The 24,595-nt window shown below is 38.7% G+C and overlaps 1 protein-coding gene across 1 annotated transcript; it reads right to left on the bottom strand.

Annotated features, from left to right (window-relative positions):
• Window positions 1–415: 415 nt before the first annotated feature.
• LOC121903775 (type VI secretion system spike protein VgrG1b-like) lies at window positions 416–23,701 on the bottom strand. Its single transcript, XM_042421163.1, has 16 exons — window positions 22,782–23,701; window positions 22,537–22,674; window positions 19,478–19,550; window positions 16,658–16,681; window positions 15,669–15,692; window positions 14,588–14,611; window positions 13,503–13,526; window positions 12,514–12,537; window positions 11,431–11,454; window positions 10,667–10,690; window positions 10,523–10,546; window positions 7,160–7,183; window positions 5,313–5,336; window positions 3,588–3,611; window positions 1,513–1,539; window positions 416–447 (listed from the first exon to the last, which is right to left on the bottom strand). Exons 3-16 carry the CDS (start codon window positions 19,497–19,499, stop codon window positions 416–418), a joined length of 345 nt encoding a protein of 114 aa, XP_042277097.1. The 5' UTR covers window positions 19,500–19,550; window positions 22,537–22,674; window positions 22,782–23,701.
• Window positions 23,702–24,595: the final 894 nt, after the last annotated feature.

Below are 24,595 nucleotides of genomic sequence, written 5' to 3'. Positions count from 1 at the left end.
CATCACACTTGTATAAGTTACATACTGGACCACGATTGGCTCCAAACTAGTTGTGATGTCACAAATCCTGCCTGTAGGTTCACGTGTTAAACTGAGATTTAAGGTGAACTCAGAGAAACTTTCCTCCTTCAGCAGATGAATGTGAAAACAAACACTGCACATACATCATTCTGCACAGAGAAGAGGACAACATCCAACTGAAGGAACAAGAAGAAAAACATGTTTTTGAGTGGAGGAGGACTTTAAAGAATAAAAGTTTAGACTTTGTGTTGCAGATGGACATGGAAACAAGAATAATCTTATTGTATCTGATCAATTAAACAGATACAGAACACAGATGTACTTTTTGTAAAATACAAAACACTGTCATTTTATATGTTAATATACACAAGAGTACTTCTAAGTCAGTCCAGTTTTACTCACCTCCAAGGACGGCCTCAGCTGCCCCTGTAGGGATACAGAAAATGTACAAAATCATTCATTCAGTCACATGTAATCAGTAATAATTCTGCTCATGACAACGACCATTCAAACGTCTCATGATTGTTGGTGTCCACAAGCAGCATTAACATTTTCACAGCCTCAATAGACTGATACAAGTAATATCTTCTCTGCCTGAACTGAGACCATTATACTTGTATCTGTATCAGTATCTGAAGGCCACACCTCAGTACCTGTGATGTCTGAACTCATTTAAAAATAAATACAAGGAGAAGAAGAGAAACTTGACTCCTTCAGAACAAAGTTTTGATTAATTCATCAGATATTTTGTGGTAGATGAATAGAGAGACGCAACACAAGTGGTTTGTGTCACACACTGCTATGAAATATGATCATCAGTTATATTTGGTGGTGTAAAGATTAGATCCAGAGTAAGACAGAGGAGGTCTGGGTCAACCTAACTTCAGCTGATATTTCTGGGCAGCTCTCATTAAATCCTTTAAACATCTCCTTCTCCTTTATTACTAATCCAGAATCTCTGAATATGTAAATATTGTTAATTTCTAAAGTTTTCCTGCTGGACACCAGATGCCTCCTAAGTCACTGTAAAGTTCATTCTCAGTGTTTGTGCACTGGAGGCTTCAAGTTTCCACATCACACTTGTGTAATTTGCATACTGGACCACGATTGGCTACAAACTAGTTGTGATGTCACAAATCCTGCTCGTAGGCTCACGTGTTAAACTGAGATTTAAGGTGAACTCAGAGAAACTTTCCTCCTTCAGCAGATGAATGTGAAAACAAACACTGCACATACATCATTCTGCACAGAGAAGAGAACAACATCCAACTGAAGGAACAAGAAGAAAAACATGTTTTTGAGTGGAGGAGGACTTTAATGAATAAAAGTTAGACTTTATGTTGCAGATGGACATGAAAACAAAAATAATCTTACTGTATCTGATCAATTAAACAGATACAGAAAACAGTTGTACTTTTGTAAAATTCAAAACAATGTCATTGTAGATGTTAATATACACGAGTAATTCTGTCTCAGTCTAGTTTTACTCACCCTCCATGATTTCTTCATCAGCTGCCTCTGTAGAGATAAAAAAATCATTCATTTAATCACATGTAATCAGTAATAATTCTGCTCATGACAACGACCATTCAAACGTCTCATGATTGTTGGTGTCCACAAGCAGCATTAACATTTTCACAGCCTCAATAGACTGATACAAGTATTATCTACTCTGCCTGAACTGAGACCATTATACTTGTATCTGTATCAGTATCTGAAGGCCACACCTCAGTACCTGTGATGTCTGTTCTCATTTAAAAATAAATACAAGGAAAAGAAGAGAAACTTGCTTCTTTCAGAGCAAAGTTGTGATTCTTCTTTCATTAATTCATCAGATAGTTTGTGGTAGATGAATACAGAGAAGCAACACAAGTGGTTTGTGTGACACACTGCTATGAAATATGATCATCAGTTATATTTGGTGATGTAAAGATTAGATCCACAGTAAGACAGAGGAGGTCTGGGTCAACCTAACTTCAGATGATATTTCTGGGCAGCTCAGCACTGGGTTGATATGGATTAGCAATAATCAGGAGACTGGATGGGTCCAGATAGAGAAGAGCTCAACCCAGAGATATCTCTGTCTGTTTGACCTTTTCTGAACAAAAAGTCTTGGAGCAAACTTAAAGTAAAGAATGAATGGATTAGACACACATTGAGGGTCTGGGACACAGTTAGGGAGAAACTGGGAGGGCAGGTTTCTTTGTTCAGAGTCATGTCAGCAGCTGCTAACAGAGACTTCCTCCCATCCATGTGGGATGCTGCTTTCAGGAGGTGGACAGAGAAATAAAAGGTGCAAAGTACAAGTACAAACATGCACTCCTGTGATATTGTACTTAAGACCATGAAAACCTGAACAAAAGGACATGAACACAGATTATTTTGTTCGCAAGTAGTTATCAACTGTGTGCCCAACATCAAGAGTTCTTCATAATAGTTTATCTTTGCTTCAAACAATGAACAAAGTAAAAAAAAAAAGACTCTACTTGGAATAATAGTTTGCGACTGAAAACATCAATTACCTCATTAAATCCCTAAAACATCATCTCCTCCTTCTCCTTATTACTAATCCAGAATCTCTGAATATGTAAATATTGTTGATTTCTAAAGTTTTCCTGCTGGACACCAGATGTCTCCTCCTTCACTGGAAAGTTCATTCTCAGTGTTTGTGCACTGGAGGCTTCAAGTTTCCACATCACACTTGTATAAGTTGCATACTGGACCATGATTGGCTACAAACTAGTTGTGATGTCACAAATCTTGCTCGTAGGTTCACGTGTTAAACTGAGATTTAAGGTGAACTCAGAGAAACTTTCCTCCTTCAGCAGATGAATGTGAAAACAAACTCTGCACATACATCATTCTGCACAGAGAAGAGAACAACATCCAACTGAAGGAACAAGAAGAAAAACATGTTTTTGAGTGAAGGAGGACTTTAAAGAATAAAAGTTTAGAGTTTATGTTACAGATGGACATGAAAACAAGAATAATCTTACTGTATCTGATCAATTAAACAGATACAGAACACAGTTGTACTTTTTGTAAAATACAAACACTGTCATTGTAGATGTTAATTGTTAGTATGATTTTTATCTGACCCTATATATTTTACTGATTTTAGGTGTTGGACATGTGACATAAACATTCCAGAGTCTGCATGTCACCTTAGGTAATATGGTATAGCCCTTCGGGGGGGCCTTATAGATACAAACAATGGGTCCATGGTCAAGTTCGGAACTGTTCCAGATATGGTATGTTGTGACACATAATATGTTGTGAGGTAGCTGTCAATCACTTGATGGATGGCTCCCAACTGAATTACTGCCCATGGAAAACATGTTATTCATGTGATAAGATACAGATGTGTAACCCTATATAAGCTATGCATCGACAGTGGTACGTTGCCCAGACCATCTTTGTACATGGAATGGACCCGATGGCCATCGTCTAATAAACGTCTTCAAAATAAGAACTTCATCAGCTCTTCCTTTGAACGATATTATCACACATCCTTCCTTTCATTAATATACACAAGAGTAATTTTGTCTCAGTCCAGTTTTACTCACCTCCCATAATGGCCTCAGCTGCCTCTGTAGGGATACAGAAAATATATAAAATCATTCATTTAATCACATGTAATCAGTAATAATTCTGTTCATGACAACAACCATTCAAACGTCTCATGATTGTTGGTGTCCACAAGCAGCGTTAACATTTTCACAGCCTCAATAGACTGATACAAGTATTATCTACTCTGCCTGAACTGAGACCATTATACTTGTATCTGTATCAGTATCTGAAGGCCACACCTCAGTACCTGTGATGTCTGTTCTCATTTAAAAATAAATACAAGGAAAAGAAGAGAAACTTGCTTCTTTCAGAGCAATGTTGTGATTCTTCTGTCATTAATTCATCAGATATTTTGTGGTAGATCAATACAGAGAAACAACACAAGTGGTTTGTGTGACACACTGCTATGAAATGTGATCATCAGTTATATTTGGTGATGTAAAGATTAGATCCAGAGTAAGACAGAGGAGGTCTGGGTCAACCTAACTTCAGATGATATTTCTGGGCAGCTCAGCTCAGTGCTGTGGTGACATGGATTAGTAATAATCAGGAGACTGGATGGGTCCAGATAGAAAAGAGCTCAACCCAGAGATATCTCTGTCTGTTTGACCTTTTCTGAACAAAAAGTCTTGGAGCAAACTTAAAGTAAAGAATGAATGGATTAGACACACATTGAGGGTCTGGGACACAGTAAGGGAGAAACTGGGAGGGCAGGTTTCTTTGTCCAGAGTCATGTCAGCAGCTGCTAACAGAGACTTCCTCCCATCCATGTGGGATGCTGCTTTCAGGAGGTGGACAGAGAAAAGTCTGATTGGAATCAGTCAATATTTGATGGAAATGAGTTCAAGTCCTTCTCCTATCTGCAAAACCAGTTTGCACTGCACTCCAGTGACTTCTATACATATTTACATATGAGGCATCACACACTTACCAGTACTTATTCTAAATGGCAGCAAACAGCAAACCAAAAATGAAAATGAACAACTACAAGTCTGAATACACACTCACAAGCTCCCTACACAGAATGTGAATGAAAATATATTTAAACATCCCCTCCAGACATGTTTTAGGACATATTCTGCATTGACTAATAATTTGTGTCTGATGTGGTTTTTCTACAAAGAGGTTAATTTACCTCATTTAATCCTTAAAACAAGATCTTCTCTCTCATTAAAAATCCAGAATCTCTGAATATGTAAATATTGTTGATTTCTAAAGTTTTCCTGCTGGACACCAGATTTCTCCTCCTTCACTGTAAAGTCTATTCTCAGTGTTTGTGCACTGGAGGCTTCAAGTTTCCACATCACACTTGTGTAATTTGCATACTGGACCAAATTGGCTACAAACTAGTTGTGATGTCACAAATCCTGCTCGTAGGTTCACGTGTTAAACTGAGATTTAAGGTGAACTCAGAGAAACTTTCCTCCTTCAGCAGATGAATGTGAAAACAAACTCTGCACATACATCATTCTGCAGAGAAGAGAACAACATCCAACTGAAGGAACAAGAAGAAAAATATGTTTTTGAGTGGAGGAGGACTTTAATGAATAAAAGTTTAGACTTTGTGTTGCAGAAGGACATGGAAACAAGAATAATCTTACTGTATCTGATCAATTAAACAGATACAGAACACAGATGTACTTTTTGTAAAGTACAAAACACTGTCATTTTATATGTTAATATACACAAGAGTACTTCTGACTCAGTCCAGTTTTACTCACCTCCAAGGACGGTCTCAGCTGCCCCTGTAGGGATACAGAAAATGTAAAAAATCATTCATTCAGTCACATGTAATCAGTAATAATTCTGCTCATGACAACGACCATTCAAACGTCTCATGATTGTTGGTGTCCACAAGCAGCATTAACATTTTCACAGCTGCAATAGACTGATACAAGTATTATCTACTCTGCCTGAACTGAAATAAATCAGGAGACTGGATGGGTCCAGATAGGGAAGAGCTCCACCCAGAGATATCTCTGTCTGTTTGACCTTTTCTGAACAAAAAGTCTTGGAGAAAACTTAAAGTAAAGAATGAATGGATTAGACACACATTGAGGTTCTGGGACACAGTTAGAGAGAAACTGGGAGGGCAGGTTTCTTTGTCCAGAGTCATGTCAGCAGCTGCTAACAGAGACTTCCTCCCATCCATGTGGGATGCTGCTTTCAGGAGGTGGACAGAGAAATAAAAGGCGCAAAGTACAACTACAAACATGCACTCCTGTGATATTTAGACCATGAAAACCTGAACAAAAAGGACATGAACTGCAGATTATTTTGTTCACAAGTAGTTATCAACTGTGTGCCCAACATCAAGAATTCTTCATAATAGTTTCAGTTTCAAAGACTGCCTTTTTTCACTTACGTAATATCGCAAAAATCAAACACATCCTGTGTCAAAAAGATGTAGAAAAACTAGTCCACGCATTTGTTACTTCTAGGCTGGATTATAGCAATTCCTTGTTATCAGGCTGCTCTAACAAGTCTCTAAAGACTCTCCAGCTGGTCCAGAATGCAGCTGCACGTGTACTAAGAAAAACTAGAAAAAGAGATCACATTTCTCCCATTTTAGCTTTGCTACATTGGCTTCTTGTAAAATCTGGAATAGAATTTAAAATCCTTCACCTAACTTACAAAGCCCTTAATGGTCAGGCACCATCATATCTTGAAGAGCTCATAGTACCATATTATCCCACTAGAACATTGTGCTCCCAGTATGCAGGCTTACTGGTGGTTCCTACAGTGTTTAAAAGTAGAATGGGAGGCAGAGCCTTCAGCTATCAGGCTCCTCTCTTGTGGAACCATCTTCCAGATTCGGTCCGGGGGGGCAGACACCCTCTCTATGTTTAAGAGTAGGCTTAAAACTTTCCTTTTTGATAAAGCTTATAGTTAGGGCCGACCAGGCTCACCTTGGATCAGCCCTTAGTGTCCCCATGATGTCCCCCGGACATCGACTTCCCATGATGCACTGAGCTCCTCTCTCCTCCTCTCCATCTGTATGCATTCATATAACATCAATTCATATTACTAACTTGGCTTCTTCCTCGGAGTTTTGGTTGCAGGCCAAGCCTTCGCAGTCCTTCGCAGTCCTGTTGGCATCCTTCCCTGGCTATTGTCTTAGCCCTTTGTCGCAAGTGTTCCTGCATTATCTTCACTATCGTCTCTAGTGTTTTTTGACCCGAATCTGCTTTTTTTGACTCTGCCTCTGCTTAGCCCTTTTGGTCTTGTTGCCTTCTCTGACTGCCTGCCCGTGTGCTGAACCTGCCTAGGTAAAGACCTTGTCTTTTGAAAACTGACTGTGAGTCGTGCGTTTGGGTCTAGCCCTGGTGTATCAGACATTCTTGTCAGGAACAAGAAAAAAAACATGCTTTTGAGTGGAGGAGGATTTTAATTAATGAAAGTTTAGACTTTGTGTTGCAGATGGACATGAAAAAAGAATAATCTTATTGTATGTGATCAATTAAACAGATAAAGAATACAGATGTACCTTTTGTAAAATACAAAACACTGTCATTGTACATGTTAATATACACAAGAGCAATTCTGTCTCAATCCAAGTTTTACTCACATTTCACGAAGGCCCCAGCTGCGACTGTAGGGATACAGAAAATGTACAGAATCATTCATTTAATCACATGTAATCAGTAATAATTCTGCTCATGACAACGACCATTCAAACGTCTCAAAATTGCTGGTGTCCACAAGCAGCATTAACATTTTCACAGCCTCAATAGACTGATACAAGTATTATCTACTCTGCCTGAACTGAGACCATTATACTTGTATCTGTATCAGTATCTGAAGGCCACACCTCAGTACCTGTGATGTCTGTTCTCATTTAAAAATAAATACAAGGAAAAGAAGAGAAACTTGCTTCTTTCAGAGCAATGTTGTGATTCTTCTTTCATTAATTCATCAGATAGTTTGTGGTAGATGAATACAGAGAAGCAACACAAGTGGTTTGTGTGACACACTGCTATGAAATATGATCATCAGTTATATTTGGTGCTGTAAAGATTAGATCCACAGTAAGACAGAGGAGGTCTGGGTCAACCTAACTTCAGATGATATTTCTGGGCAGCTCAGCTCAGTGCTGTGGTGACATGGATTAGTAATAATCAGGAGACTGGATGGGTCCAGATAGAGAAGAGCTCAACTCAGAGATATCTGTCTGTTTGACCTTTTCTGAACAAAAAGTCTTGGAGCAAACTTAAAGTAAAGAATGAATGGATTAGACACACATTGAGGGTCTGGGAAACAGTTAGGGAGAAACTGGGAGGGGAGGTTTCTCTGTCCAGAGCCATGTCAGCAGCTGGTAACAGAGACTTCCTTCCATCCATGTGGGATGCTGCTGTCAGGAGGTGGACAGAGAAAAGTCTGATTGGAATCAATCAATTATTTGATGGAAATTAGATGAAGTCTTTCTCCCAGCTGCAAAACTAGTTTTCACTGCCCTCCAGTGACTTCACAGGTACTTACCTACATTACTTGTTCTAAATGGCAAAGAACAGCAAACCAAAAATGAAAATGAACATCTACAAGCCTGCATTCACACTCATAAGCTCCCCTACACAGAATGTTAATGAATTTTTACTTAAAGATCTCCTCCAGGAATGTTTTGAGACACATACAAATACTTTGGTTTGAATAATAATTTGTTTCTGATATGGTTAACCTACAAAAAGGTTAATTTATCTCATTAAAGTCTTAGAACAACATCTCCTCCTTCTCCTTCATTAAAAATCCAGAATCTCTGAATATGTAAATATTGTTGATTTCTAAAGTTTTCCTGCTGGACACGATGTCTCCTAAGTCACTGTAAAGTTCATTCTCAGTGTTTGTGCACTGGAGGCTTCAAGTTTCCACATCACAGTTGTGTAAGTTGCATAATGGACCACGATTGGCTTCAAATTAAACATAGCACAAAAAGTAAGGAAATTTGTGTTTGGTAGATTATTTCTTTGTTGTAACAATGCTTCTTGGCAATAAATCTAATACCGTTCGAAAGCCTGTTTATTTCCCTTTTAAATGGTGCCACATTTGTAAGGAACATGCATTTGTGGGATGAGCAGCAGAGCTGAGTATGTGGGTTGCGCCCATGAAAAATTTGCCAAATCTTCTATGCCAGTGCCAAACAGCTTATTTTGCTGTTGCTATTGACTCTTGTTTTGAGCCTCTGGTACCCTCAGGTGCTGGCAGCACCTGTGAGCATGGGCCTGCTACAGTGGTCTGTAGATGTCTGCTTCAAGAATCGGCATGCCACGTTTGACTGATCTGGATAGGGCCCATGCGATAGGCCAATTTCAAGATGGTGTTCCGCAAAACCAAGTTGCAGCATTATTTGGAGTGAGCCCTAGTACCATCTCCAAAGTGAAGGCCAAGTTCCATATAAGGGGGGATGTCAGAGACAGGCCGCGAAGTGGGTGTCCCAAGAAGACGACACCCCACGAAGACTATTTCCTCACCCTGTCAGCAATTAGGTACCGTAGGCTGTCTTCTACAGATTTGCAGTCAAGGTTTGCAGGATGATATGGCCGACAGCTCTCTGCCCAGACAATCCAGAACAGACTGCACGCAGCCAATCTCCAGTCTCATAGGGCTGCCAGGAGGCCTGCCATGACTGCCCCTCACTGTCAGGCCCATTTGCGCTCGTGTCGGCAACACGTGCACTGGAACCTGAACATGTGGAGGAATGTTATGTTCAGCAATAAGTCCAGATTCTGCCTACAGCAGTTGGATCGTAGGGTCAAAGTGTGGAGAAGACTTGGAGAATGCTATGCTGATTGCTGCACCGATAGAGTAATATCTTTTGGTGGAGGCAGTGTGATGGTGTGGGGTGGCATCTCCCTCACTGGAAAAACGAGGCTTGTCATCATTGGAGGCAATCTCAATGCAGAGAGATATCGAGATGAGATTCTGCAACCAGTGGCAATCCCACAGAGCGGGGTTTATCAAAGACTACCTCCAGAATTTGGGAGTGGAGAGGATGGAATGGCCTGCCAACAGTCCCGACCTCAACCCCATTGAACACTTGTGGGATCAGCTGGGGTGTGCTGTTCGTGCCAGAGTGACCAACACAACCACTTTGGCTGACTTGTGACAAATGCTGGTTGAAGAATGGGATGCCATCCCACAGCAGTGTGTGACCAGGCTGGTGACCTGCATGAGGAGGAGGTGCCAGGCTGTTGTGGCTGTGTATGGTTCTTCCACACACTACTGAGGCTCCTGTTTGTTAAATGAATAAATTGTTAAATTGCCAATATGCCTTGTTTCTTCAAACTTCAATCGCCCAATCCACCAAACACCAAAAAAGAGTCAATGGCAGAATAAGCTGTTTGACATTGTCAGAGAAGATTTGGCAGATTTTTCATGGGCGCAACCCACATACTCAGCTCTGCTTTTCATCCCACAAATGCATGTTCCTTACAAATGTGACACCATTTAAAAGGGAAATAAACAGGCTTTCCAACGGCATAAGATTTATTGCTAAGAAGCATTGTTACAACAAAGAAATAATCTACAAAACAAAAATTTCCTTACTTTTTGTGCTAAGTTTAGTTGTGATGTCACAAATCCTGCTCATAGGTTAACATGTTAAACTGAGATTTAAGGTGAAGTCAGAGAAACTTTCCTTCTTCAGCAGATCAATGTGAAAACAAACTCTGCACATACGTCATTCTGCACAGAGAAGAGAACAACATCCAACTGAAGGAACAAGAAGAAAAACATGTTTTTGAGTGGAGGAGGACTTTAAAGAATAAAAGTTTAGATTTGTGTTGCAGATGGACATGGAAACAAGAATAATCTTACTGTATCTGATCAATTAGACAGATAAAGAACACAGCTGTACCTTTTGTAAAATACAAAACACTGTCATTGTAGATGTTAATATACACAAGAGCAATTCTGTCTCAATCCAAGTTTTACTCACTTTTCATGAAGGCTTCAGATGGCCCTGTAGGGATACAGAAAATGTACAAAATCGTTCGTTCATTCATTAGTTTTTGTCAAATACAAAACGCTGAGATTTTTGATGTTAACAAGAGTAATTCTGTCTCAGTCCACTTTTACTCACCACTCTTGTTGGCCCCAGCTGCCTCTATAGGGATACAGAAAATGTAAAAAATCATTAATTCAGTCACATGTAATCAGTAATAATCCTGCTCATGACAACAACCATTCAAACATCTCAAACATCACAAGATTAGTCTTGGCAGGATCAGGGTCGTGTAAGGCTGGAGCCTATTCCAGTTTATGTCGGGTGAGTGATGGGTACACCTGTGCAGGTCACCAATCTATTGGCCAATTCAGAGTCACCAAAACACTGACCACACACAGGGCTGCTGTTTTCTGCCTCAGCAGTGACTCATGACTCACAAATGTCTCCCATGTGCTTCTTGTTGTCAAAACATAATCTGTCATATAGTGTTCATAGTGATGAGTGCAGGAGAGCAAAAGAAGAAAATAAATCACACTTTAAATGGACCACATACCTACAGTATTTATTCTACATGGCAGCTTAAACCAAACCAAAAATGAAAATTACAACACTACAATATTTCCCTTTGAAAAACTTTGGAGTGGAAGTATAAAGTAGCAACAAATGGAAATATTCCAGCAAAGTACAAGTTCCTCAGAACTGTACTCTTATGTACAGTACTTTAGAAAATGTATTTAGTTTCTTTCCAGTCCTGGCAGAAGGGCATATAAAGAATGATAATATTACTTTATCTGATCAACTACATAGATGAGAAGAAAGTTGTAGTTTTTGTCAAATACAAAACGCTGAGATTTTAGATGTTAACAAGAGTAATTCTGTCTCAGTCCACTTTTACTCACCACTCTTGTTGGCCCCAGCTGCCTCTATAGGGATACAGAAAATGTAAAAGAATCATTAATTCAGTCACATGTAATCAGTAATAATCCTGCTCATGACAAATACCATTCAAACATCTCATAATTGTTGGTGTCCACAAGGAGCATTAACATTTTCACAGCCTCAATAGACTGATACAGGTATTATCTATTCTGCCTGAACCGAGACCATTATACTTGTATCTGTATCAGTATCTGAAGGCTACACCTCAGTACCTGTGATGTCTGGACTCATGTAAAAATAAATACAAGGAGTAGAAGAGTAACTGGCCTCCTTCAAAGCAAAGTTGCAATTCTTCTTTCGTTTATTCATCAGATATCTTGCGGTAGATGAATACAGAGAACCAGCAAGTGGTTTTTGTGACACACTGCTATGCAACCTGATCATCAGTTAGATTTGGTGTTGTAAAGATTAGTCTTGGCAGGATCAGGGTCGTGTAAGGCTGGAGCCTATTCCAGTTTATGTCGGGTGAGTGATGGGTACACCTGTGCAGGTCACCAGTCTATTGGCCAATTCAGAGTCACCAAAACACTGACCACACACAGAGCTGCTGTTTTCTGCCTCAGCAGTGACTCATGACTCACAAATGTCTCCCATGTGCTTCTTGTTGTCAAAACATAATCTGTCATATAGTGTTCATAGTGATGAGTGCAGGAGAGCAAACGAAGAAAATAAATCACACTTTAAATGGACCACACACCTACAGTATTTATTCTACATGGCAGCTTAAACCAAACCAAAAATGAAAATTACAACACTACAATATTTCCCTTTGAAAAACTTTGGAGTGGAAGTATAAAGTAGCAGCAAATGGAAATATTCCAGCAAAGTACAAGTTCCTCAGAACTGTACTCTTATGTACAGTACTTTAGAAAATGTATTTAGTTTCTTTCCAGTTCTGGCAGAAGGGCATATAAAGAATGATAATATTACTTTATCTGATCAACTACATAGATGAGAAGAAAGTTGTAGTTTTTGTCAAATACAAAACGCTGAGATTTTAGATGTTAACAAGAGTAATTCTGTCTCAGTCCACTTTTACTCACCACTCTTGTTGGCCCCAGCTGCCTCTATAGGGATACAGAAAATGTAAAAAATCATTAATTCAGTCACATGTAAACAGTAATAATCCTGCTCATGACAACAACCATTCAAACATCTCATAATTGTTGGTGTCCACAAGGAGCATTAACATTTTCACAGCCTCAATAGACTGATACAGGTATTATCTACTCTGCCTGAACTGAGACCATTATACTTGTATCTCTGTACTTCTATCTCTGGAAATCTATTATTCATCAGATATCTTGTGGTAGATGAATACAGAGAACCAGCAAGTGGTTTGTGTGACACACTGCTATAGAACCTGATTGTGAGTTAGATTTAGTGTTGTAAAGATTAGTCTTGGCAGGATCAGGGTCATGTGGGGCCAGAGCCTATTCCAGTTTATGTTGGGTGAGTGATGGGTACACCTGTGCAGGTCATCAATCTATTGGCCAATTCAGAGTCACCAAAACACTGACCACACACAGGGCTGCTGTTTTCTGCCCCAGCAGTGACTCATGACTCACAAATGTCTCCCACATGTGCTTCTTGTGGTCGAAACGTAATCTGTCATACAGTGTTCATAGTGATGAGTGCAGGAGAGCAAACGAAGAAAATAAATCACACTTTAAATGGACCACATACCTACAGTATTTATTCTACATGGCAGCTTAAACCAAACCAAAAATGAAAATTACAACACTACAATATTTCCCTTTGAAAAACTTTGGAGTGGAAGTATAAAGTAGCAGCAAATGGAAATATTCCAGCAAAGTACAAGTTCCTCAGAACTGTACTCTTATGTACAGTACTTTAGAAAATGTATTTAGTTTCTTTCCAGTCCTGGCAGAAGGGCATATAAAGAATGATAATATTACTTTATCTGATCAACTACATAGATGAGAAGAAAGTTGTAGTTTTTATCAAATACAAAACGCTGAGATTTTAGATGTTAACAAGAGTAACTCTGTCTCAGTCCACTTTTACTCACCACTCTTGTTGGTCCCGGCTTCTTCTGTAGGAATACAGACAATGTAAAAGAATCATTAATTCAGTCACATGTAAACAGTAATAATCCTGCTCATGACAAATACCATTCAAATGTCTCATGATTGTTGGTGTCCACCAGAAGCATTAACATTTTCACAGCCTCAATAGACTGATACAGGTATTATCTACTCTGCCTGAACTGAGACCATTATACTTGTATCTGTATCAGTATCTGAAGGCTACACCTCAGTACCTGTGATGTCTGGACTCATGTGAAAATAAATACAAGGAGTAGAAGAGTAACTGGCCTCCTTCAGAGCAAAGTTGCGATTCTTCTTTCGTTTATTCATCAGATATCTTGTGGTAGATGAATACAGAGAACCAGCAAGTGGTTTGTGTGACACACTGCTATGCAGCCTGATCATCAGTTAGATTTGGTGTTGTAAAGATTAGTCTTGGCAGGATCAGGGTCGTGTAAGGCTGGAGCCTATTCCAGTTTATGTCGGGTGAGTGATGGGTACACCTGTGCAGGTCACCAGTCTATTGGCCAATTCAGAGTCACCAAAACACTGACCACACACAGAGCTGCTGTTTTCTGCCTCAGCAGTGACTCATGACTCACAGATTTCTCCCACATGTGCTTCTTGTGGTCGAAACGTAATCTGTCATACAGTGTTCATAGTGATGAGTGCAGGAGAGCAAACGAAGAAAATAAATCACACTTTAAATGGACCACATACCTACAGTATTTATTCTACATGGCAGCTTAAACCAAACCAAAAATGAAAATTACAACACTACAATATTTCCCTTTGAAAAACTTTGGAGTGGAAGTATAAAGTAGCAGCAAATGGAAATATTCCAGCAAAGTACAAGTTCCTCAGAACTGTACTCTTATGTACAGTACTTTAGAAAATGTATTTAGTTTCTTTCCAGTCCTGGCAGAAGGGCATATAAAGAATGATAATATTACTTTATCTGATCAACTACATAGATGAGAAGAAAGTTGTAGTTTTTATCAAATACAAAACGCTGAGATTTTAGATGTTAACAAGAGTAACTCTGTCTCAGTCCACTTTTACTCACCACTCTTGTTGGTCCCGGCTTCTTCTGTAGGGATACAGACAATGTAAAAGAATCATTAATTCAGTCACATGTAAACAGTAATAATCCTGCTCATGACAAATACCATTCAAATGTCTCATGATTGTTGGTGTCCACCAGAAGCATTAACATTTTCACAGCCTCAATAGACTGATACAGGTATTATCTACTCTGCCTGAACTGAGACCATTATACTTGTATCTGTATCAGTATCTGAAGGCTACACCTCAGTTTGCGATGTCTGGACTCATGTAAAAATAAATACAAGGAGTAGAAAAGTAACTGGCCTCCTTCAGAGCAAAGTTGCAATTCTTCTTTCGTTTATTCATCAGATATCTTGTGGTAGATGAATACAGAGAACCAGCAAGTGGTTTGTGTGACACACTGCTATGCAACCTGATCATCAGTTAGATTTGGTGTTGTAAAGATTAGTCTTGGCAGGATCAGGGTCGTGTAAGGCTGGAGCCTATTCCAGTTTATGTCGGGTGAGTGATGGGTACACCTGTGCAGGTCACCAGTCTATTGGCCAATTCAGAGTCACTAAAACACTGACCACACACAGGGCTGCTGTTTTCTGCCTCAGCAGCGACTCATGACTCACAAATGTCTCCCATGTGCTTCTTGTTGTCAAAACATAATCTGTCATATAGTGTTCATAGTGATGTGTGCAGGAGAGCAAACGAAGAAAATAAATCACACTTTAAATGGACCACACACCTACAGTATTTATATTACATGGCAGCTTAAACCAAACCAAAAATGAAAATTACAACACTACAATATTTCCCTTTGAAAAACTTTGGAGTGGAAGTATAAAGTAGCAACAAATGGAAATATTCCAGCAAAGTACAAGTTCCTCAGAACTGTATTCTTATGTACAGTACTTTAGAAAATGTATTTAGTTTCTTTCCAGTCCTGGCAGAAGGGCATATAAAGAATGATAATATTACTTTATCTGATCAACTACATAGATGAGAAGAAAGTTGTAGTTTTTATCAAATACAAAACGCTGAGATTTTAGATGTTAACAAGAGTAATTCTGTCTCAGTCCACTTTTACTCACCACTCTTGTTGGCCCCGGCTTCCACTGTAGGGATACAGAAAATGTAAAAAATCATTCATTCAGTCACATGTAATCAGTAATAATCCTGCTCATGACAACAACCATTCAAATGTCTCATGATTGTTGGTGTCCACAAGGAGCATTAACATTTTCACAGCCTCAATAGACTGATACAGGTATTATCTACTCTGCCTGAACTGAGACCATTATACTTGTATCTCTGTACTTCTATCTCTGGAAATCTATTATTCATCAGATATCTTGTGGTAGATGAATACAGAGAACCAGCAAGTGGTTTGTGTGACACACTGCTATGCAACCTGATCATCAGTTAGATTTGGTGTTGTAAAGATTAGTCTTGGCAGGATCAGGGTCATGTAAGGCTGGAGCCTATTCCAGTTTATGTCGGATGAGTGATGGGTACACCTGTGCAGGTCACCAGTCTATTGGCCAATTCAGAGTCACCAAAACACTGACCACACACAGAGCTGCTGTTTTCTGCCCCAGCAGTGACTCATGACTCACAGATTTCTCCCACATGTGCTTCTTGTGGTCGAAACGTAATCTGTCATACAGTGTTCATAGTGATGAGTGCAGGAGAGCAAACGAAGAAAATAAATCACACTTTGAATGGACCACACACCTACAGTATTTATATTACATGGCAGCTTAAACCAAACCAAAAATGAAAATTACAACACTACAATATTTCCCTTTGAAAAACTTTGGAGTGGAAGTATAAAGTAGCAACAAATGGAAATATTCCAGCAAAGTACAAGTTCCTCAGAACTGTACTCTTATGTACAGTACTTTAGAAAATGTATTTAGTTTCTTTCCAGTCCTGGCAGAAGGGCATATAAAGAATGATAATATTACTTTATCTGATCAACTACATAGATGAGAAGAAAGTTGTAGTTTTTGTCAAATACAAAACGCTGAGATTTTAGATGTTAACAAGAGTAATTCTGTCTCAGTTCACTTTTACTCACCACTCTTCTTGGCCCCGGCTTCTTCTGTAGGGATACAGACAATGTAAAAAAATCATTAATTCAGTCACATGTAATCAGTAGTAATCCTGCTCATGACAAATACCATTCAAATGTCTCATGATTGTTGGTGTCCACCAGAAGCATTAACATTTTCACAGCCTCAATAGACTGATACAGGTATTATCTACTCTGCCTGAACTGAGACCATTACACCTGTATCTGTATCAGTATTTGAAGGCCACACCTCAGTACCTGTGATGTCTGTACTCATTTAAAAATTAAGACAAGGAGAAGAAGAGAAACTCGCCTCCTTCAGAGCAAAGTTTTGATTCTTTTTTGATTAATTAAGCCGATAATTTATGAATACAGAGAAGTCATCTTTTATAGTATGTGGTGATGTAAAGATTAGATCCAGAGTAAGACAGAGGAGGTCTGGGTCAACCTAACTTCAAATGATATATCTGGGCAGCTCAGCTCAGCCTATCCCAGCTATGCTGAGTGAGTGGCGGATACACCTGGACAGGTCACCAGTGTATCTGACAATTTAGAGTTACCAAAACACTGACCAGACACAGGGCTGCTGTTTTCTGCCCCAGCAGTGACAAAAATGTGTGTGTTCTGTACATGTTAAATGGACCATGAAACTATATTACTAGTTCCAAAGGCCAAAGCTTACAGCAAACAAAAATGAAAATCAACAACTACAAGCCTGCATTAACAGTCATATGCTCCCCTACGCAGAATATGAATGGAATTATATTTAAAGATCCCCTCCAGATATTTATAATCATATATAGATAGATAGATAGATAGATAGATAGATAGATGGATAGATAGATAGCGAGAGAGAGAGAAAGAGAGAGAGAGAGAGAGAGAGATTCAGATATTTTGTGGTAGATGTATCAGTATATTATATTACATTAGTATCATCAGTTGTTGTATTTTATTTTTGGCATTCATGAAAACTTTCATTCACTGAATCAATACAAGTTTAGACTTTGTTTCCAAGCCGGTCATGGAAACAAGAATAATCTTACTATATCTGATCAATTAAAGAGATAGAGAACATAGTTTTTGTAAAATATGTCCAGTGCTCTGATGCAACAAGATATGGGATCAAAAAGTCAAAATTTTGAGAGTCCTATATTGTGTGTCCAAAACATCTTCACTCAGGCAATTTATTGTTTACTGTGTACTGGCTTGCTCAAAATTTCATCACCATTATGAGAACTGTCTTGATATTTGGATATTTGGCTGCATGCCCAGACTGGCAGTCAGGAGCACCAGGACTTTTACCAGTAGCCTGGCCTGCTAGATGGCCCGGTAAGCTAGCCACAGGTTGTTTTTTTTTCTCAACCTGAATGCAACACTGCCCTATGAGCTGTGACAGCCAGAGAAAGAGTTGAGAGAGAGAGAGAGAAAGAAAGAGAGTAGTTGGCAGTTATACGTTTCGTTTGGCAGTAAGATCATCTAGAGTGGCTAAATTACTTTTCAGCTAGATGGACGGTGGAAATTGGCATCATTGGCATATCTAGTCTGGTTAATGTGGTCAACAGACACCAAAAGTCATTTTGGTGAAAATTTCAGTCAGTGAGTTCATACTTTGAGCTCATAATTTAAAATTATTGAAACAACACGTCTTCTGTCACTATTCAGGCTACTGTCATTTGTTGAAACTTGTTATTTAATGTTTGTGTTGGTTAAAGGGCTATTTAACCTTTGATGGTTAAGTGTTTGTGTATATCAATAACTGAGTAGGGTATTGTGCTCTTGCTCTGTTCTTTGAATAGGTGAAGAAAGTCATTAACTGTATTATATAATGGTACTTTAAAAGTTATGCTGTGCTGTGCTATTGCTTTTTTCTTTTTGGACGTGGAGAGAGTAGCATTGGCGCCACAGTAGTACAGAAGCCCACTACTGCAGAGCAACCTGCAGGTACATGTTAGAAAAATCAAATGTCTGTAGTTTAGGGTAATTTTATGGAAAATGTTGTTTTTTAACAGGTGTACTCAAACTTCTGATGGTTGTATATTAGTAAACAGAATAGGGTGCTGTGCTCATGCTCTGTTTTCTGAATAGGTGGAGAGAGTTGTTACATGCATTATAATGGTACATTATAAAAATGGCATGCTCTTGCTTTTTTTCATTTTGAAGGTGGAGAGAGTAGCATTGGTGCCACAGTCATTGTAATGTGTCATTTCCCTCCTTAATGATATGCACCTTTGATTTTATTTGAGGTTCATGACAATATATTGTACGAAGCAGTTATTGGCTCATTAGTTTGTTATTTACATGCACTAAAATTCACCAGAATGCAGGAAATCAACTCTTTGTAACTAAAATTTTCCTAGTGGGGGACCCTCAGACCCCCAACTTAAAATATGTTCTGGCTGGGACTATATTTCACACTATATTTCCTGGCCTGTATGATGTTCCCAGTCTGCTTGGCTGTTGAGTTGATTGTGTTGGTGTAAGGTTAAATGGTGCAAGAAATGCACTAGGTATTAAACAACAATGGCTCCACTGTTTTTTGTCAATCAGTTTTTAAATGAGGCCAGTTTCTGACCCACCAGTCTCACCGAACAGAAATACAAGGATATTAAGATCATTTACTTATACACCTAAAAACAGCATATGCCCCCCATGAAATAATAATAGTTATATTAATGACCTCCAAACAGCTTTTTTCAATTTTGGAAACCAGAACTAATGAATATTTGGTGATTTGTCACAGTAATAGGGAAGAGGGCACAGTTCTTTTATGATGTGTGTAATATGTGGACAGTGTGTTATTCAGACTAAAAGTCTGACTGGACTCACCAGATGATGGTGAGGCCCCCATAATGTCACTCTGCTGGAAATATCAGACACTAACTGGAGACCAACTGCTGGACTAAAAAGAGAAAAGCACAAAATATTAAATACTCTTGATTTTTAAGTTGCCTTTTATTGTTTTGTTGTTTACCACAACACAATGACAATAAGAACAGTCTACTTGGATTTACATATACATAAATGTGTATCTGTTTATTTATAATTGAATATAAATTGTAATATATTGGATTTGTAGATGTAATGGTAATACAGGTTTATTTCACAGGGTTATCATCACATGTCTGATTTTAGTGTTCAGGAGTGTGGTGACATGTGGAAAGAAACCAAGCATAAGAACAGTTTCTTTCCAAACGACATCACACTCATGAACACTGAAATCAGACATGTGTTGACAAACAAACAATCACTGTTCAACAATCCCAATGTAATAAACCTGTATTATACAACACATAGTTCTGACCAAGCAATCTGATTGTTCAAGTAGACATTTAGAACGTGCTCAAATCAGCATGACAGCACACCTAGCCGTACTCAAATGAAAAAAGCCTCATCACTAAAAAATATTACTCCGCCATTTATCAGACCTATGGACCGTGACGTCGCACTATCAGTAACAGTCCTTTCTGGGTAAATGACTGGTGGTTAATTTGAATTGCAGAGATCTGTGAACTTGGCAAACTTGTATTTTTCTGTTGTCATTTTCAGTCGTAACTGTAACGTTTGAAGATATATAGTTAAACACGGTGGTCCAACCTATCTGACATTTCTGCTGGCTTTATTTTATGTAATGTGTTGCTTTGCTAGTGTCTTTTTTTGACACTAGATTGAACTGAACTGATTTGGGGTTGTGGAGAAAACAAAACGGACCCTTACACACGCACACAAACACTCACACACAAAACCCGAACCCCTCTTCACTCTTCATCGTTACCCGGCACCCCCATACATAGCAAAACAAAGGACTTAGGATGTCAGTCATACAGTCTGGATGTTCTGTATGTTTGAATACAGCTGCAGATGAAGCAACATCTAACATCATATCAAACCCTCCAGCTACCTGCAGTGAAACACAGTCTGCAGCAGGTGAGTTCTGTTCATTGTATGTTACAGCTGCAGTTATGTGACTAATGTCAATATGGACAAATCCAGACACAATTTTGCTATAATTCTGTTAATATTCACAATCAGTTATGAACATACATAACTCATCCTATACATCTGGAATGTTTGGTCCATATGTCCACAAATGGATGCTAGAGAGTCTATTTTTATTATGTCAGTACTTTGGCTAAACCTTTAACCGTTTTCTCACCCTTCACAATGACAGAAAGCCATGAGAACTGCAGCCTACACACACACATTTCATTTCTTTCATTTTCATTCATTCATTCTTTCTTTTCCCTTCATTTTTAATGCAATACCGCCTAAATATTTTTACAAAAGAGCTACAACTACACTGAACTATGGGTCCATTTAAGTTTCAAGTCAAATACCAATATTATTGATTATTAAATGGTTTCTTACATACTCTCATTATCATGGTAACACTAGCGCGATAAAGTATATTGAATCATAAATATCATTTCTATATTAAGAAAGGGAACATAGCTCACTGAAATACTAATCAATATTAGACTGCAACTATCTTTATTTATTCAAGTTGTCTACGGGACGCATTGAAGCTAGAATAACTTATTCAAAAATAATTTAAACCTGGATTCTGGACCTTTTTCACTCATGTAATTGAACAGTTCTGGTCAACTGTTGTCTATAATTTATGCTTCAGATGTATTTATTGCCTGATGTGTAATTTATGAATCATTGTGTATTCTTACTAAAGTATTAATAACTATATTTGCATGTATGTTTAGATGTGGCCGCAGGTGAAGGAACAACAGACACAACATCCACTGCTGCTACTCTACAGCCTGCAGACACCATCAACTGAAACAGATCCTGAAGTATGTGAGTCCATCAAGGCAGCAGCTATAGATCCTGTCTGATATGATGAGGATGCTGTTAGTCAGCAGAGGCCATATCGGGTCAAATAAGACTCTGCATTTCCAAAATGATAGGATGAGAGAAGTTCCCATCACCACCACTTTTACAGAAAATTAGTGAATGGAGAAAAAAATCAAGAGAAGCTGGGTGGAATATTATTTGTTATGAAACCATTGTGGTGTCTGATGTTTGTTGTCCATATTTTTACTGTAGAATGAGCAGGTGGTGATGAGGCAGCACTGGTAGGGTACTTGGAGTGGAATGTGGTTGGTGGGGGGGCACCAAATCCTTATCTTGCCTAGGGCACCCAAATATCTAGAGCTGGTCCTGTGTTTCCAACCATGAGTCAGGACAGTTTTTTAAACTTTAAATTACACCACCTTTCAATTGATCATTTTAATCCAATTAATCCAATTTTTCCCTAAACAAGCGGTTTTTGTCCCTAAACCTAACCAGACCTTAACTACAGTGTTGTCATACCATAAAATCATGGTCCCCTCCTGGAACTACACCTTCATACACGCATGTAGGCTACTTTTCATGCCTAGTCAAGGCAAAATGTGACTGACATGGTGGACTGGCGGTGGTATTACAAAATTTGGTGTGATACTGGGTTGGAAAAGCATACAAAAAAACACAAAGTGGTTAATTGATGACTATAATCTCAACTGAAACTTTGCTAGCAGACTTAAAAAACTTGCAGCCTGCAGCTAAAGTTATAAACTTTATAACTGTTGTAATACTTTGTACTTCTGTTATCATTATTGCTGTAGTCAAATGAGAGTTTATCTCATTAATTTTTCTTTGGACTTTAGACTCTAGAGTCTGAGACATAGATTTATCTGCTTATTAAAGATGGAGAAATGCATTATTTTGTCCAAATCAACAAATTTAAGGAGAAGATTTTTACAAATGTAAATTCAACAAATCACGTCACTGGATGTTCCTCTTTCGGACTGAGTTTCAAGATAGAATCAGATATCCTGCAGTGTGTGACAGCTGTCATTTATTTCTCTTAGACAAATTCAATATGCAGAACTTACCTGAGGTGACTGTCTGTTATCCTTGACTGTAGGTCTGTGATCTTCTACTGGTAACATGAGTTTATACACCAAATTTAGGTCTGTAATTTACAGACAGCGTTTCTGTCTGATCACCAGACTTCAACAGTCGGCATGCACCTGAGAAAGATTATCAACAATCAGTTATCAATAAAAAATTTGAAGAAGTCATTACAGATTTACTAGTTCCTATTTGTTCAGATTTATTTTAAATTAATGTCACTTACAGATGAAACAGTAACTGCTCCTTTCTCCATGAACATAAATAAAGTACAACCTCTCCACACTGATAAGTTCCTCCCCTGATACAGCCTTTTCCAAGCAGAGTGGGCAGGACGCTGTACAGATATGACACAGATTAGTAAATGTTTAACCAGTAACACAGTGCTTCAGAGAGAGGTGATGGACAGTCCTGCATTAAAGTCTTGAGTCTACAGCACTGAAATGTAGCGACTGTGAACGTTTAAAGTAACTCCAGTTGTTTTGATGTTACAGGTGATGATGAGAATCAGAGCTCAGAGAGGCTCAGCATTGTGCTGCTGGGGAAGATTGGCTGTGGAAAGAGCTCTTCAGGAAACACCATTCTGGGAAGAAAAGAGTTTGAGGCTGAAGCAAGTCAAACATCAGTCACCAAGCACTGTCAGAAAGCACAGAGTAAAGTAGACGGTCGTCCTGTCGTGGTCGACACGCCTGGTCTGTTTGACTCCACTTTGTCCCATGAAGAGGTTAATGAGGAGATGGTGAAATGCATCAGTCTTCTGGATCCAGGACCACATGTCTTCCTGTTGGTGGTACAGACTGGCAGATTAACACCAGAAGAGAAGGAGACATTAAAACTCATCAAGGAAGGTTTTGGGAAGAATTCAGAAAAAATCACCATCATTCTTTTCACAAGAGGAGATTCACTGGAGGATGAGGAGATTGATCCATTGAAGATTACATAGAGTAAGAATGTGATGATTCCTTTAAGAAGCTGATTGCTGACTGTGGAGGAAGATACCATGTGTTTAATAACTATGATGAAGGGAACCACACACAAGTCAGTGAGCTGATAAAGAAGATTGACTCCATGGTGAAGAAAAATGGCGGCAGCTGCTACACTAATGAGATGCTGCAAGAGGCCGAGACAGCAATAAAGAAGGAAGTGGAGAAGAAAGAGAAGGAAGAAGAGATGAAGAGAGAGAGGGAGGAGTTTGAAAGAAAACATGAAGAAGAACTGGAGGCAATGAAAATACAAATAGAAAAACAGAGAGCGGAAATTGATCAGGAGAGAAAACTGAGAGACAAACAACTTCAGGAGAAGGAGGAAAAGATTCAGAAAGAGCATGGAGAGAGCAAGAAAGAACAGGAAAAGAGAGAAGAAGAAGACAAGAAGAGGAAAAACCAGGAAGAAATTCAATGGCAGCAGTGGGAAGAAAAACTTGTAGTTTTGGAGAAAAAGATAAAGTCAGAATCAGAAGAAAAAGAAAACATTGATAAAAAAGCTGATGCAGAGCAGAGAAGAAATGAAAAAAGAAGCCTGGGAGAAGAAACAAAAAGAAATGTGGGAGAAACGTCAAGAAACGAGATGAATATAGACGACAGGAGGAACAGAGAAGATTCGAAAACCTCCAAGATGTTTGATGAAAAACTTAAAATGCTCTCAGAGCCTTATCCTGAGTTTCATGTAGAGCTGATGTTTGTTTGTCAGAACTTCATTTCTTTGAGCAGTGAGGAAAAAGATAAAGTACCAGTAATTCTTAAGAGATACAGGTGTCTACCACTCATTTATGTTAGATAGAATAGAAGGCAGAATTAACTGCAGTTTCTAAACCTTTTCCTTCTGTAAACAGTCTTTATGCTGTTGTATTCTTCCTTTAATGCCAGTTTGTTAGAAATTATTTTAATTTAATTAATTACGGAGCCCCTAAAGGGACATGGGGAAAATTTTTTTTTTTTAGATATGTTTCTTGTGCACACGAGATAACCTTCTTGTGTGCATGAGATACTTCTTCGTGCGCACAAGAAAAACATCTCGTGAGCACGAGATCAGCATAATCAA

Source organism: Thunnus maccoyii, chromosome 9, assembly GCF_910596095.1.
Source record: "Thunnus maccoyii chromosome 9, fThuMac1.1, whole genome shotgun sequence".
In the NCBI taxonomy this organism is placed as follows: domain Eukaryota; kingdom Metazoa; phylum Chordata; class Actinopteri; order Scombriformes; family Scombridae; genus Thunnus; species Thunnus maccoyii.
This window is presented reverse-complemented; position numbering and strand designations above follow the sequence as displayed.

What these genes read in the sequence shown, in the direction of transcription:
- LOC121903775 (XM_042421163.1), bottom strand. Translation starts at nt 19,499, where the DNA reads ATGGGGGCCTCACCATCATCTG. An exon ending in AGCCGGGGCCAAGAAGAGTG is followed by an intron (nt 15,693 to 16,657) that starts GTGAGTAAAAGT and finishes GTATCCCTACAG; the next exon opens with TGGAAGCCGGGGCCAACAAG. An exon ending in AGCTGAGACCGTCCTTGGAG is followed by an intron (nt 3,612 to 5,312) that starts GTGAGTAAAACT and finishes GTATCCCTACAG; the next exon opens with AGGCAGCTGAGGCCATTATG.